Genomic DNA, 15,799 nt, shown 5'->3' with positions numbered 1-15,799 from the left:
ATGAGTTATTCAAATCTATCCACAATTAATTTATAACATATAGAAAAATTAGCCACATTTCTCTAATGAACCACTTCAATCATATCCGATGGAGTCCATGAGTAAGGTTACCATCAGATTTCTAAAAATTGGCATGATGGACCTTATTAATTTGGCTTTATGAAATAATTCATTGAGAATAAAATTTAAATAGATAACATGACCAAATTTAGCAATTATTTATCTAGGGCAAAGTTGAAAAAATGTGTATATTAAAAATTTCATGAAATCATTTCATTTCTGATTGAATTTTATCATGGCTTCATATCATAAAATCCCATAGCCTTTCACCCAAACAGTTGCACTTGGATAAGCTTCAGAATGTGTGCTTTTAAAGCCCAGAAGCACAAGGCCCCAATTTTAGGCTTCGTGGTTTGGGACTTAAAAGTATTTTAGTTAGATTGTTACACTTTTAAAAGCAATTTTTACCAAACACTCGAAACACTAATTGTTTTTGGTTCATTTTTGTTCCCAACCCAGCAGCCTAAAGCTTATCAAGTGGGGCCTTATATGCCTAAAGGCTGAAAATTGAAAAAAGCATACATTGGTAGTCCTTGTATTTTTAGCCAAAAAGACGTAACAAATCCACCAATTATTTGATCACATTGATTCCAAACAAATGAACCCATTGAAACTCATCAATTCAAGGGTTCAAGAAAAGTTATGCCAATTTTTTTTTGACAAATGTCGCTTTCTTGTATAACTTGTTGTTTTTTAGCGAACATGATTGTCGAAATATAATCATTAACCAATTTTTTCAATCATATTAATTTAAAAAAAAAAAACATTATAACTAATCAATTTATATCATAAAAACGATAACCAATCAGGTGATATTCATCAAATTCAAAATTCAAAAAGATTTCCATTCATGAAAACTCCTTTCTATCATACCTTTCCGACGTCATAGATTTACCCTAATTTCAAATATATTAAGTTCGTCCATCATAACTCTACTTACTACCTGAAGGACGCATTTGATTTGACAGAAAACAAGGGAGGAATAGGAAGTTGAGGGAAAGTTGCTAATAAAATTTGTGAAATTCTTTTAATTAATAACTTCCCCTCAACTTTCTATTTCTCTCTTGTTTTTCTGTTTATTTTTTTTTTATTATTTTTAAGCCGAAGACAGTCTTAGATGAAACCGAGGGGCAAACAAAGCAACTTCTCAGGAGATTTCATTATCAATCAATCATGACATTCTGCCTCATCAATGGTAAACATTCTTAAGATCATAATTTATATTTAGCCCTGGATCTCACCCAAACAAAACCCACCTTGTTAAAAGAGGAAAAACTCATTAAATTACATCCTATCCAAATGAGCAAACAGGTTTGACTTTTGTTCACATTGAGGTGTGTGTGAAAAAAGGGTACCAAAGGGCAGCTCCGTCACTACACATTTCTATTCCCGTACGGTCGAAAACCAAAACCAAAAGTACTAAATTGAGAAATAGATTCGTCGGAAAAGGCCTGTCCGGCAGCCGATATATGCCGTCGCCGGCAACCATGTCTTAAAGACTCCAACCTGTACTCCTACGACTGCGCGTACCAAACTTCAAATACAGATAGAGAGAGTCCTGGAATGGTGAGGAAAAATACTTAAAAGCCTCTTCAAGCTATCTCAGAACAGGGGCTTTAATACCGTCGGTTACTTAATGCTGGGCATTCGCTGGCTTGTTATCTTGGTTTCTCGTCGGTTTTCTCTTGCTCTTACACATCTTCGAAATCCACGGGAGCCCCATTAATTCATCTAAATTTGGTTTGCTTTATTCTGTATCTCACTCTCCCTTGATTCATGCTGATACCTCCGATTTTCTGGCCGTTTCTACTCCTCCGCAAATGAGAAATGGGTAATGCAGGAGCACGTGTAGTGGAGCACACCGAACCAGAATCCAAACAAATCCCTCCTCTGCTGCTTTATGGGTTTGTTCTCACTCAGAAAATTGCTATTTATACCCTCAAATTTGAAGAAACAAGGTGCTTCATCAACAACAACGACTGAGTGATTAACAGCGTGTGTTGGTGACTGAAAATGGAAGCCGGCGTCGGAGGCGGTGGTTCCGGGGACGACCGAGACATCCCTGATCCTCATGACAAGAGGAAACGCTACCATAGACACACTGCTCAGCAGATTCAGCGGCTTGAAGCGTAAGAGATCACTGTTACATATGATATAACGTTTTTGTTCTTGTCTTCTGTACTGTTTTCCTTGTTCAGAACTTCTTACAGATGTTGCTTTCACTGTTTTCTTCCTTGTTTTCGTCCATCTGGATCTTCTTTCTTTTGGTTTCCTTGACCCTGATAAGATCATAGGAACTAATAGTGTTCATGTCGGGCTCATATGCAGCTCTCGCTAATGAGTTTTATATTGATTTCCGACTCTTTTTGTGCTTCTGTTTTCGTATGCTTCTCTTCAAGTTTGACTAAAAACTAGGAGAGGAAGTGTTTATTACTCATTTTTAGTGGTGTTTGCCAACTTATCTTCTTCTTTACTCATTGTAATGGAGATTGTTCTATTGATGGTAATGAGTTTGTTCACTTGTTTATGGGGATTAAGGGTATTCAAGGACTGTCCCCACCCGGACGAAAAGAAACGTTTGCAGTTAAGCAGGGAGCTGGGGCTAGAGCCTCGTCAGATCAAGTTTTGGTTCCAGAACAGGAGGACCCAGATGAAGGTAATCTAACTGTATCGATAGATTTTTGCTTCTGTGAGGATGTGGGGATGCTTTACTTTCTACTTTTCTTTTCTTTTTTTCCCTCGGAGTTCTTGCTTCTTCAGAAATGACAAATTTGATATGCTGGTTTAATCCAGGCACAACTCGAACGTTCTGATAACAATGCGCTTCGACAAGACAATGATAGGATCAGGAGTGAGAACATAGCAATCAGAGAGGCACTGAAGAATGTGATCTGCCCAACTTGTGGGGGTCCTCCTGGTGGGGAGTATTTTGATGAAGAGAAACTGAGGTTGGAGAATGCCCGACTGAGAGAAGAAGTAAGCTTTTTGATATGACTGAAACTCAGACCACCTCCATTTTTATTGTTTTTTTTTTTTTCTGTTTTGGTCTCCTGTGTTCATTCGATTGTTCTATTGTCCTTAATTTAGATTACCCCACTCCTTCCCCTCTTTGCAGCTTGAAAGAATAACTAGCATCACAGCGAGGTATACTGGGAGGCCGATCTCACAGCTTCCACCCGTTCCACCTATTTCAGTTTCTTCATTGGATTTATCAGTTGGGAGTCTGGGAGGTCAAGGAATGGGCGGACATGCTCTTGATCTTGATCTTCTTGCCTCAAGTTCTTCTTCCGATCCACAATTGCCATTTCAGACAACGGCCATCTCAGAGATGGAGAAGGCAGTAATGGCAGATCTTGCTGCCAGTGCCATGGCTGAAATTATCAGGCTTTTGCAGACAGATGAGCCCTTGTGGAGGAAGTCTACAAATGATGGGAGGGATGTGATCAACCACGAAAGCTATGAGAGACTATTCCCAAGAGCTTGCAGCTTGAGAAACCCAGATACTAGTATTGAGATGTCAAGAGCTTCAGGAGTGGTGATCATGAACGGGTTGGCTTTGGTTGACATGTTTACAAACTTGGTGAGCTCTGTTCCTCTTAGTGTTGTTCAACAGTTCATAGAGAGAGTACTTCTGAATACCCATTTTTGGTTTTTATTTATCAGAATGAACTTTTACTAGAATGCAGAACAAATGGGTGGAGTGTTTCCCTACAGTGGTCTCAAGAGCAAGGCAAATTGAAGTTCTCTCCCCTGGGATGGAGGGAAGCCATAGTGGTTCCTTGCAACTGGTAGCTGGCAAAATCAGTATTCTCTTCACTTCTATTTGATAATGCAACATTTGGGCTTTTAGTATGCTAGAAACTTGTCTAAACTTGTAGAATTTTGGTCGCAGATTTATGCAGAGTTGCAGGTTCTTTCACCACTTGTGCCAACTCGAGAAGTCTATTTTGTTCGTTACTGCCAGCAAATTGAGCAAGGCATGTGGGCTGTAGTGGATGTATCCTTTGATATCACCAGAGAGAACCAACTTGTCTCACCTCTCCAATGTCGGAGGCTTCCTTCTGGATGCTTGATTCAAGAAATACCTAATGGGTATTCAAAGGTGAAAAATATCGACTGCAGAAATTACTTTTTCACATTATAACTAAGCAAGTACTGACCCTGAAAACCCATTTTCTGGGGAATACTTGATAGGTTTCTTGGCTGGAACATGTGGAATTGGAAGACAGGGTTCCTACTCCTCGGCTATATAGAGATTTTGTTAGCAGTGGGATGGCATATGGAGCTGAAAGATGGCTTGCCACACTGCAGAGGATGTGTGAAAGATTTGCCTGCCAAATGGTGTCGGGTGCTTCTAGTCGGGACCTTGGCGGAGGTACAGTAATCAGCTTAATTCTTCTGAGAATTTAATCTCCTTGGAGAAATCAAACTTCATGGCTGTGTAAGCCTTTGATGATGATGTGTTTACAGTGATCCCCTCAGTTGATGGAAGGAGAAGCATGATGAGGCTTGCCCAACGAATGGTAAACAGTTTCTGTGCTAACATAAGCGCGTCAAGCGGGCGGTGGACGACACTCTCTGGCTTAGGTGACAGTGGAGTTCGAGTTATCGCCCACAAGAGCACAGAACCTGGACAACCAACTGGTGTGATTCTGAGTGCAGCAACCTCTATATGGGTTCCAGTACCCTGGCAGAACGTCTTCAATTTCATCAGGGATGAGAGGAATCGAGCTCAGGTAAAACTAACCAAGTATTGGTTCCTTGAAGCTTTTTCCAATGAGTTAAGAGCAAGCAGAAATACTAAGACTGTCTTTGAATTTTGTAATCTGTACAGTGGGATCTTCTTTCCCATGGTAATTCAGTGCAGGAGGTTGCCCATATTGCAAATGGATCTCATCCGGGAAACTGTATTTCTGTTCTTCGGGTATGTTTGAATCAGATATCTGTTACTTCTGTAACTTTTTTTTTTCTTAGATTTCTGCTTTTGTTTTCCCTTTTCATCTGGCTATAATCACTACTCCCTGATTATAGTTGGCTTACGAGCATGGTTGTATATCGCGTACAGACTCTCAATGCTAGCCAGAACAACATGTTGCTACTTCAAGAAAGTTGCATAGATTCATCAGAATCACTTGTTGTTTATTCTCCGGTAGATTTGCCAGCAATTAATATAGCAATGAGCGGGGAAGACACCTCCTACATCAATATACTGCCATCAGGATTTGCCATTTATTCCGATGGCCGGCGGGACCAAGCAGCAGAGGGAGCGTCTTCAAGCTCACTGCAAGGTAACACAAGCAGGTCAAGTGGGTCACTCATTACCGTGGCATATCAGATACTTGTTAGCAGCCTGCCAACTGCAAGGGTGACTGTAGATACAGTGTCTACGGTTAATAATGTTATCAGCAATACAATTCATCGGATTAAAGCTGCCTTGAATTGCCCCCGTTCTTGATGACCTGCTATTCAGCTTCTGTTGCTGCTGGCACTGATCTCTCTCTCTCTCTCTCCCCCCTCTTCACCCTCCTTAAATACAGACATCAGAAATCAGAGGCCCTTCCTGGCTGCATTGAATAGAGAGAGAGAGAGAGAGAGAGGTGTTGAGGAGTTGGTAGGGTTGGTTGGTTGGTTGGACTTGAATGCTTTCATCAAGAGCTGATGTGGGTTCATCATCATCTGCAACCTGGCTGCTGCTTTCGTAATTCATAACAAAAAACTTCAATACTTTTACAACAGAACTTTTATTATTATTATTATTATTATTTTTTACATTTTACCTTGGAAGAAAGGTCTTTAAAGAGGGAGACGACTGCACCATAACTGTGTCTTTTCTTGCTTTTTGGACATTTTCTCTCAGCTTTTAATTTTCCTTGGTAGCTTCTCTCCTTCCCTATATCTCTCTCTTCTCAATTTCTCAGTTCTCTATATAATCTTCCTTCTGTGCCTGTCTGGACTTCCTTTTCCTTTAAAATTTTCTCTGTCATGAGCTCCCCACCTAATACAGGCCCAAGAAAAGAGTTTAGTTTGGTTTAGCTTCCCTTTCTTCTGAATCCATACATCAGTCTCTTTAATCTCTTTTCTTCTTCATTATCTATCTTCACAAAAAAGGGTAATGGTGCGGGTTTTGAGTTCTGTTCAGTGACTTCTTTTCGTCTATGAGTATGGATCAGCCAGTTATAGGACAGTTTTCAAATATTTCTCTCAAAAACAAGTTTTGGAGGATCACCAAATTTTTAACTCCCATACCTTGAATTATGTTTCAATTAGTTAATTCCTGTCTTGCATAGGGCCTAGTCAATAGGTTGAGGGCAAAGTGGACCCCACTATTAACAGCTTGGAATTTGTTTGTTATAGAGCATCATCATCAATTAGTCCACCTTGTGTTTTTTCCTAATGTTAGAAGGAAGGACGGAATGCCAACAATATCTGCTTTACTTTTGTCCTACTCAAAAGAGAACATTTGATATGAATGATATAATGAATATTTTCAGTGATGTATTTCATTTGAAAAATTATCAGTTTTTTGTACTGATCATGCTGTATATTTGCTTTCTGTTTGAGAGTGATTTTCCTCCACTTGAAGGTCATTCATTCATTGGTACTGGTAGAAAACAGAAAACCCTCCTGATTGGCCATCTTCTGGACCTTGTCTATGTGATCGATGATTAAGACCCAAATATGAAATGTGAACAAGAGATTATTAAATGGAAGATTTTATATGCATATGGACAGGACCCACCCTTCTTCCACCATAGCTCCCAGATGCATATAGTTTGCATCATCTTGATCTGGATGCAAGCTTGTTATGGGTTAAAACAGTACATAGTGTTTCTATGTAATGTACCCTATGGGCCCATGATATATAACGAAGACACTGACTTGATGATCAGATGCCCATAATTCTTCCCCTACTTTAGTAACTGTTCAAGGGCTTTGTGTGAACTTGTGATCATCGCTGGCACACGATTGTGACATATTTGATGTCCTACTCCTTGGGGCTACGATTACGGGTTACGAGGAGCCAGTGTCTGGGCCAAGTCCACAAGGCCCACAAAAGCCGATTTGATTTGAAGATGACTGACCAAGTGACCAGTGACCATCTCTACTTCTTCTCTACTCTAGTCTAGGGCCTACCAAACAGTTAGACTATAAATCAGCAAGTACCTTGTGTACGGAGAAGGCCTACCGTTTCCACCGGGGATGGATTCCGACTTTCATTTTGAATGCGTTACTTAATAGTGAGTGATATCACAGTCACACAGTTGATGATTTTAACGCCTCCTCAGTTGAGACTATCCTATTTCAAAAGCAAGTCCAACAACCTCTTGACATTGCCCTAACAGTCACTTTCCCAATAAAACTTGAGCCATCTCAACACCCACATCCAATGATCAATTCCAATTTCCAACACAACAGAATAATGTGAATGTGGAGTTGGTACCTCAGTCACCATCTTCCATATGCCAACTTGTTGCTAACATCGTTTTCTTCGGTGGTGTGTGTGTATGGTGGAGTACCGACCTTGAGGAAGGCCAAAGGATATATTGGCTACTGTCAATGGGTCCGTTCTATCTCATCCACCAAACTGAACCGAATCGATTATATTAGTTTTGATTCTATAATTGTAACCATTGCCATTAATAATCGGTTTGGGACTGAGACATCCTATCCCAACTCAGACCTGGCCTGTTGACAGACCTTACTATAGTAAAACACGACAAATCCGTTGCTGCATGTTTTTAGCGGCGGCCGGTAAAAAGAATTTGTGGTGAATACAACATTCGCCCTTAAAATACTAACCTTTACAGAGAAATGCAACATTCATTGTCCGGTTAGGCCTACAGATATTGAAGAAGAATGCTATGCAAATATGGGAATATAGAATCATGAGCCATCCTCCCACCAAACACCATCAATAGATGTTTCTCTAGACTGTTGCCTCCAAAAAAGCTCTTCACGGGCTTATAGATCCTCCTCTAGTGAAGTGAGTAAATCCTTCAACCACTACAAATTATAATCAATGCGTGGAACGTGTGTGTCAATCTCACATCAAAGTGCCTTCATCTCACTAAATACTGTTTCATTTACTCCCTAAAAGACAAAATAGCTATAAATGCTCTTATTTAAGTGTTTATCAGAGAAAAAGACTACCAAATACATCCAATATCAAATAAATGTTTATTTTAAAAATAATTACTTATAGAAGTTGGGTGTCAAATACAAATAAGTACTTGTTTGAATAAGCACTTATTTTTAACTTAAGCACTCCTAAGCATGGCCTTACACCAAGTGTAATGTCTTCCCAAAACCAATATCAATTAAACTTTGCCAACGAGTAAGCACTACAACCAACACCTCTATGACCACCTCTCTTTTCTTTAACATGAGCAATTAATTGAGTTAAAATTACCCATGCATAACCACGGGCCAGCATATTCGCAACAATACCATCAAGTAACTCCCATACCTCATAACGGCATTGGCAACAAGGATCACCACAGATTCCCGAGGAGATTGGCTTCAGTCAGTGCAAGGCCCGTTTGAACAGCCTTTACAGCCTTGCATCGGGAACATCTCCGTACTTCTATGCTTTATTTCATGGGGAGATATTCCCAATGCAAGGCTATGATGGTTGTTTGAACGGGCTTTGCACTAACTGAATCCCATTTCCTCCCAAGAACAACCATTTCACCCCTGACAAACATCCATGAATAAGATGGTGATCATACACCTCTGCAAACACAAGAACAACCATTTTCACCCCTGACTGAATCCCAAGAACAACCATTTCACCCCTGGCAAACATCCATGAATAGGATGGTGATCATACACCTCTGCAAACACAAAACATCAACATCTACACCCCTCCTCCATGCCAACCATAGGCCATCCTTATGACCATTTTGAGGGTATACACTATGGCATTTAAACCAATGCTATGAAGAACTTGTTCACTACGTTGCAATGACGCCTTAGTTTTAGAAACAAAAAGGAGGTTTGGTTTCATCTCTAGGCCTAGGCCTTTGAGATGGTATTACTCCTGCCAAGCTAGAGCTACCTAAGTCTAGGCCCAGGCACAAGTTGAAAAATAAAAAAGCCCAAACTTTTGGGCATAGGCCCAAGCCCAGCCTAATGACCGAAGATTCAAGCTATTTTGTCTAAAATTGCAAGTTAGGTTGGTTCAAACTCAGATTCAGTCTACACAATTTGCACCCATACAGGTCACTAACCTCCAATTAGATGAAAAAATATATACTCTTTTTTGAGTTAGTTTAAATTTTTATTCTATTTTTATTATTAACAAAAATAATTCTTATTTAGCATACTTTTTTGTTTGATATGATGAAATACATAATATTAGAGATGTATCCAAATGTTTTCTACAATATTTTTTTTGTATTTTTAATAATTTTTATCTCAATCTTCGTTAAGATTTTTGTTATTTAATTATGACAATGTGGGTTGATTGATTTAACCTAAAAGGTTGAACCATTGATCCGTTGCTTGAATAGGAAAATGGTATTTCATTTCCATCATTAATAAAAAAATACTTCTTATTTATAATACTTATTTTTATTTAACATGATAAATATACACTTTTGGAGACGTGCCTTTGTTGTAATTTTTATATTTTTATTTATTTTTAAACCTTTATTATGTAACTATGAAGCCATTGATTGGCCCGTTTCACCCAAATAGTTGAACTATGTGCCTGCCATATGGAAAAAAGGATAGTTTATTTTTCATGTTGGGTTTGAAGGCATAGGTTTTGCATTGTTATAATTAGGGCACGTAAGAGAATTAAACATACCCTGATCAGTTTTCATAAATTGACTTAAACACATCCCAAATTTTGTAAATATACTTTTCCAGTTTCCACCATTATCTTTTATGGTTTGAATTAAAAGACGAACAGACATCTTCTACCTTGAAAATTGAAATCCCATTCCTGTAAACAAACCCTACCACCCCTTCTCTACTCATGCATATGCTTGAGATTTGAGAATGCGCATCTCTTATCAAAAATTTCAATTTTGAGCTCTTCTTGTTAGGTCAGAAAGCTAGCGATAGTAATGGAAAGCTCTCATCCTTAGCGCCTGATATATATATATATATATATATATAGACACTGCATGATGATTAGGCTAATGTCTTCAGTGAGGCTTGAACGACGCAGGCATACCAATAAAATGGGAGAAGTCAATGAAAACACCCAGTTGTAGGTTAAAAGATACCTTTTATATTCATTGGGTGGTTCGAATTTCGAAATATAAATTTCCCTAGAAAATTAGTTATATGAAATTTGATTATCTACTCGGGTATTTTAATGGTTCTTTGACCAAGCCCATGGATTCAAATATGCGAATGTTTAAGCAAATCTGGCTAAAACACCTTCATATATATATACTCAAGACTAGTGTAAACTTATTCGTGACAAATTGAAGTTTCGACTTGACCAAGCTCGTCTTGAAGCTTCCCAGGAATTTTCTCAATTGTTCCATCGATATTTTGCCTTTTTTTCTTTTTAGCAAAATTAATATTTTATCTGTTGTTGGAGAAGCCTTTTGGTTGCACGATCACAATTTATCTTTTAAAACAGGTTTTTTATATGTATAAATTCTTAGCTAAGTAGAATAACAAGGGTAAAATATATAGGATTTAAAAATAAATAAATAATGGGTCATGTGGTATCACATATTAAGAGTTCTAAATGCTTTACTTAGGGTAGGTTTAAGTCTAGTGGGATCAACCCACAAAATATGTTTGAGTCAATTTATGAAAATAGAGGGTATTTTTAAGTCTTTTACCCTTAAAATTATTGGGTGTAGAGTTAATTAGTAGAATTTATTGATGAGAAACAAAATTATTTCAAATAAAGGATCTAAGGAGAGAGAGAGATAGAGATAGAGAGAGAGGTAATTAATACCTTAATGAGAGGAAATTGAATGAAGTGAAAAGCAATAATTTAATATACATTTTCTGCACTTAAGGTTAGAGAATGATCAAATTTAAAAATAGGTGTGTTTTAGTCAAGAAAAAATCAACAATGATCATTTATTTAATATATAGTAAATATAGGACGTAATGAAAGGGGATGGGAATTAATGCCTTAAATACAAAACTAAATAAGAGGGATGGAATGAATTTAATATAAATAGTAGTCCAAACTACATTTTTTGCCTTTATAATAAAAAGGGATCAAATTCAACAATAATGAAGGTATTTTAGTTGAAAAACTAGCAGGGACCCGTGTGATGCACGAACTTTGTTTAGCGAAAGTTAAATAATATAAATACATAAGAGTATACAATTATTTTATATTTTAATTTTTAAATAATTAATAATTATTTATATTTATATACTATTTTTAATAAGTTTTTTACAATACAAAAATATCAATAATTAATTTCAACTAAGGTATTTCATCAAACCGATGAAACTAACCAAACTAACCCAACTCAACCTAAGTTGGTCACTTTCTAGTATTTCCGGTTGGCTTCGTTCAATAATTTCCAAACCTAGCCAAGTTGGATTAGTTTCGGATTGGCCTTTTGTAAGCTAACTAAAATCGAAACGACTTGATCATAAATGCATATTAATATTTTTATATTTCAAATATAATTTTTTAATACAGGAATGTGGGGAAATTTCTCATATTTCTTAGACTAAAATATTTTATATTATAAATTTAAATTTGTAAATTTAATCTTTTAATATAATATCATTGTACTTTTTTAAAATTTAATATAATTTTTAAATTTAGTTTTTTAAGTTTAAACCTTTTGAATTGCCCAACCAAACTAAAAAACCGACCTAAATCGATACCAATGTTTTATACCAACCATTTACCCGATCGGTTGAACCATCACCCGACCTTGATTCTAGGTCTAGTTCTATTGAAAACTGCCATTTTCGGTCAACACTGTTGACATGGTAAAAAATCACCTGACTCTGAGGATTCAATTGTTGACCCATTTGACCCAACTACTAGGTTGTGGGTTGCATACTTAATGCATGTGCAAACTTTCAAAGGACATAACTTTGCACTCTAATGTCCGATTGAGGTTTTTTTTTAGTTTGGGTAACTTTTCAAGATATATACCTCCCAAGGTTTCGTTGGTGCCTTGCCCCACTGTTTTGCAGGAAAAAAAAAAACCCTTTTTGGCATCAAATCACAAATTTTAACATTTCTATAAACAAAAAAATATATAAATATAAATAAAATATAAAATAATACATATATTATATGTAAAACATAAATATACACTATTATTGGTAAAATATGTATTTATACACATATATACATATATGCATATTTATATATAGAATGCTGACATGGAACAGTTTGACTCATTTGACCTAGAAAATTGAATGGGTGACTACAACCCAACTTTATTATTTAATCTATTTTTTGTTTTTGAAATCATATATAAAATATGATTAATATATTATTTTTTTATATTTAAAATATTTAAAAATTAGTTATTTACAACATTGTTTAGTTTAAATAATATAAGTTTTCAAATATTAATTATTTATTAAGTTTAATAATCCATAAAATTATAATTTATACTATTATTACATAATTTTGTTATTAATTTTGTAAAATATAAAACTATTATTAATTCAAATATTATGAAATCTATTATAATTATTTTTTCTACTCTTAAGAAAATTTTTAAATTTATTACATAATTTTATTATTTTAACTATTTAAAATTTAGTTATGTTAAACGTTTCATTATTTAAATATTTAAATAAAGTTATTGCATAATTTCATTATAATATTTAAATAATTGTTCTATTTTTTTTAATTGAAGCTTTCTTTAGATATATAAAGAGTAAAAGTGGGGGAGAGGATAAATAGTAATTAGAGATAACTTAGGAGATAAATAGGAATTAGAGATAGTTGGAGATAATTTAGGAGATAGTGGAGGACAATTAGTTTCCTAATAAAAAGGAGAGGAAAAGGGGGAATAAGCCATGGTAGGTGGCAACTCCATGGGCTTCTAGAGGGAATCTTGCACCCCTCTAGAATTGCTTGGTTTGGGTAATGGAGCCTTCTCCATATCATTTATGTGCCTCTCCATATCAATCTTGCAAACCATATTTTACAAATATTAAATCTTGCAAACCATATGCCTTCTCCATAGGCATATCAATCTTGCAAACTATTACAAACCATATTTTAAAAATTGATAATAAATCTACTAATATTTTATAAATTTATCATCGGGTTTGGGGAATTATATGTAAACCCCATCCCTTCCCTATCCCAACCCTATCACTTCCCCATTCCTATTTAAAATTTGAGAAAACTTGCCCCATTCAGGATAGAGCAAGGTAGGGCCTTAGTTTTATAGGGGAAATTGTCATCCCTACAATTCTAATAGTTTTCTATAACTAATTAACTAATAGTAAATTAAATAACAATATTTTATGGTAATTTCCAAAAATTATTGAAATTGTTGTTGATTAGCAAAAATGTAAAGTAAATTAGTTATTTACAATAACAATAAATTAATGTAAATTATTTACTTTTTAAGCCTAAATTATTTACTATTAATCAAAGTGATGTAATTATAGTAAATTAAAGTAATTATGGTAAATTACATTAATTTTAATTAAAAGTAAATTATTTGTTGTTAATTAAAGTAAAACCAAGTATGGTTGAAGTCAACCAAGTGGTCAAGATCAGTGTGGATAGATTTAATAATTTTTCTAAATTATTTCATAACTATTTATTAAAATAATAATAGTGAATTGCTACTTAAATAAATATGAAACAATTTCTGGTATATTAATTTCCTAATTTTATTTTCCTAAAACTTTTAATAATCATTTAGTTGAATAATAATAATGGACTATTATTTAAATAGTTTTGGAGAATTTTTTTCATTGATTAATTCCCTGAATTTTAATTATTATTTATTTAAAAAATTATGGATTATTAGATAGAGAGTTTCACTGAATTATTTGATAATTGTTAACTATAATTATTGATTTTATAGAAATTAATAAATTATGCCAATTAGTAATATCTTTTGTGAATAAATAATTGTTGTAAAAATTTAATGAAACTTTATTAAATTACAATGATTAATGTAAATTACACTAAACATTAAAAATTTGAACATTTATTAATTAACCAATGGTTAGTTTTCACTAATGGTTACTCAGTTTTAAGTTATCAATTCTTTAACCTGACCAGATTAGTTTTGCTAAACATTAAAAATTTGAACATTTATTAATTAACCAACGGTTAGTTTTCACTAATGGTAACCTGACTAGATTTGTTTTGCTAGCCAAATTATCTCCAATTGAACTGAATTGCCTAGTGAACAATCCTAATTTCAGCTAAATTAATAGTTTAATCTCTAACAAATAACAATAGTTTAATCTCCAATAATTATTGAAAATTTATAGCGAAAAGACACAATTGCTGAAAATATATTTATAAAGAAAATACAATAAATAACTACTAAAAAGCTTTAATACCTCTAAGTTAATTAATCTACTTCCACTATTTCAATAATGTTTATTTTTTCATTTATTTATATTTTATATTCTTATTAAAGTTATTACAGAATTTTGTTATTTAATCTATTTTTTGTTTTTTAAATAATGTTTAAAATATGATTTAGTATTCAAATTTTTATATTGAAATTATTTAAACTTTATTTAAAAAATAATATATAAAACATAAATAATTATTAAAAATAGTATACAAACCATAAATAATACCTTGCCCACCCCGAACGGGGCAAGTTTTCTCAAATCTTAATTAGGTATGGGGAAGAGACAAGGTGAGGATGGGGAAAATATTTTTGCTCCAAATCAAGGACAAGGTTTGCATATAATTCCCAAACTCAATGGTAAATTAGTAAAATATAAATAGATTTTAATATTGACTTTTAAAAATATCTCTAAGTTTTTCCTTATATTCTTATAATCCTAGGATCCTACAATTCCATTTATAAAATACCCCCAAATTGTCATAATCCAATTTCTAAAGTACCCCAAATTTCTATAATCCTATTTGTAAAATATCCACAAATTAGACTATTTTTAAATGATTGTCTCAAGGTGGAGAAAATTTGAGGATTCCCCATCCCCGACGAGGAATGGGTGCCTCGCCTCCAACTCGCCCCTCTGCCCGGGGCAGGGTAGAGTGTCTTGACTACGAGGACGAGAGAGAGGGAGGGGTACCACATTCCATGCATCACATGAGGCCCCGTTAGTTATAATTACTTTTGTTCTTTAGATATTTTTTTAAGTTATAACATAATTTTGTTATTTAATCTATTTTTTTGTTTTTGAAATAATATATAAGATATGATTTAGTTATTAATATTTTGATATTTAAAGTGTTTAAAAATTAGTTATTTATAATATTAAATAATTATTTAAAAATTTTAAAAATATTATTTATTTATTAAATTTAATAATCCATGAAATTATAATGTATAATATTATTACATAATTTTTTTATTAATTCTGTAAAATATAAAATTATTATTAATTCAAAATTTATTAAATCTATTATAATTATTATTCTACTCTTAAGAAATTTTTTTAAAATTTATTACATAATTTCATTATTTTAACTATTTAGAGTTTAGTTATGTTAAATATTTCATTATTTAGATATTTAATAATATGTAAAAGATTTAATCTTTTTTATTTAAATTTTATTTCTTTAAAGATATTATGTAGTTTTAAATATTTTATTACATAA

The 15,799-nt window shown here is 34.0% G+C and overlaps 1 protein-coding gene across 2 annotated transcripts; it reads left to right on the top strand.

Annotated features, from left to right (window-relative positions):
• Positions 1–1,669: 1,669 nt before the first annotated feature.
• Positions 1,670–6,551, top strand: LOC104588182 (homeobox-leucine zipper protein ROC8-like). Of its 2 annotated transcripts, none has more exons than XM_010246126.3 (10): positions 1,670–2,189; positions 2,599–2,716; positions 2,854–3,036; positions 3,176–3,640; positions 3,747–3,848; positions 3,953–4,162; positions 4,255–4,435; positions 4,543–4,796; positions 4,895–4,984; positions 5,126–6,551. In XM_010246126.3, the coding sequence occupies exons 1-10, from the start codon at positions 2,074–2,076 to the stop codon at positions 5,513–5,515; spliced, it is 2,109 nt and encodes a 702-aa protein (XP_010244428.1). In that variant the 5' UTR covers positions 1,670–2,073; the 3' UTR covers positions 5,516–6,551. The 2 variants fall into 2 exon arrangements, with proteins under 2 accessions (XP_010244428.1, XP_010244355.1); XM_010246053.3 differs by having other exon boundaries at positions 4,531–4,796.
• The last annotated feature ends 9,248 nt before the right edge of the window (positions 6,552–15,799 follow it).

This window comes from Nelumbo nucifera, chromosome 3 (genome assembly GCF_055504915.1).
Source record: "Nelumbo nucifera cultivar China Antique chromosome 3, China Antique-T2T, whole genome shotgun sequence".
NCBI classification, from domain to species: domain Eukaryota; kingdom Viridiplantae; phylum Streptophyta; class Magnoliopsida; order Proteales; family Nelumbonaceae; genus Nelumbo; species Nelumbo nucifera.
The sequence above is the reverse complement of the archived record's forward strand: the minus strand, read 5'-3'. Positions and strand labels throughout refer to the sequence as shown.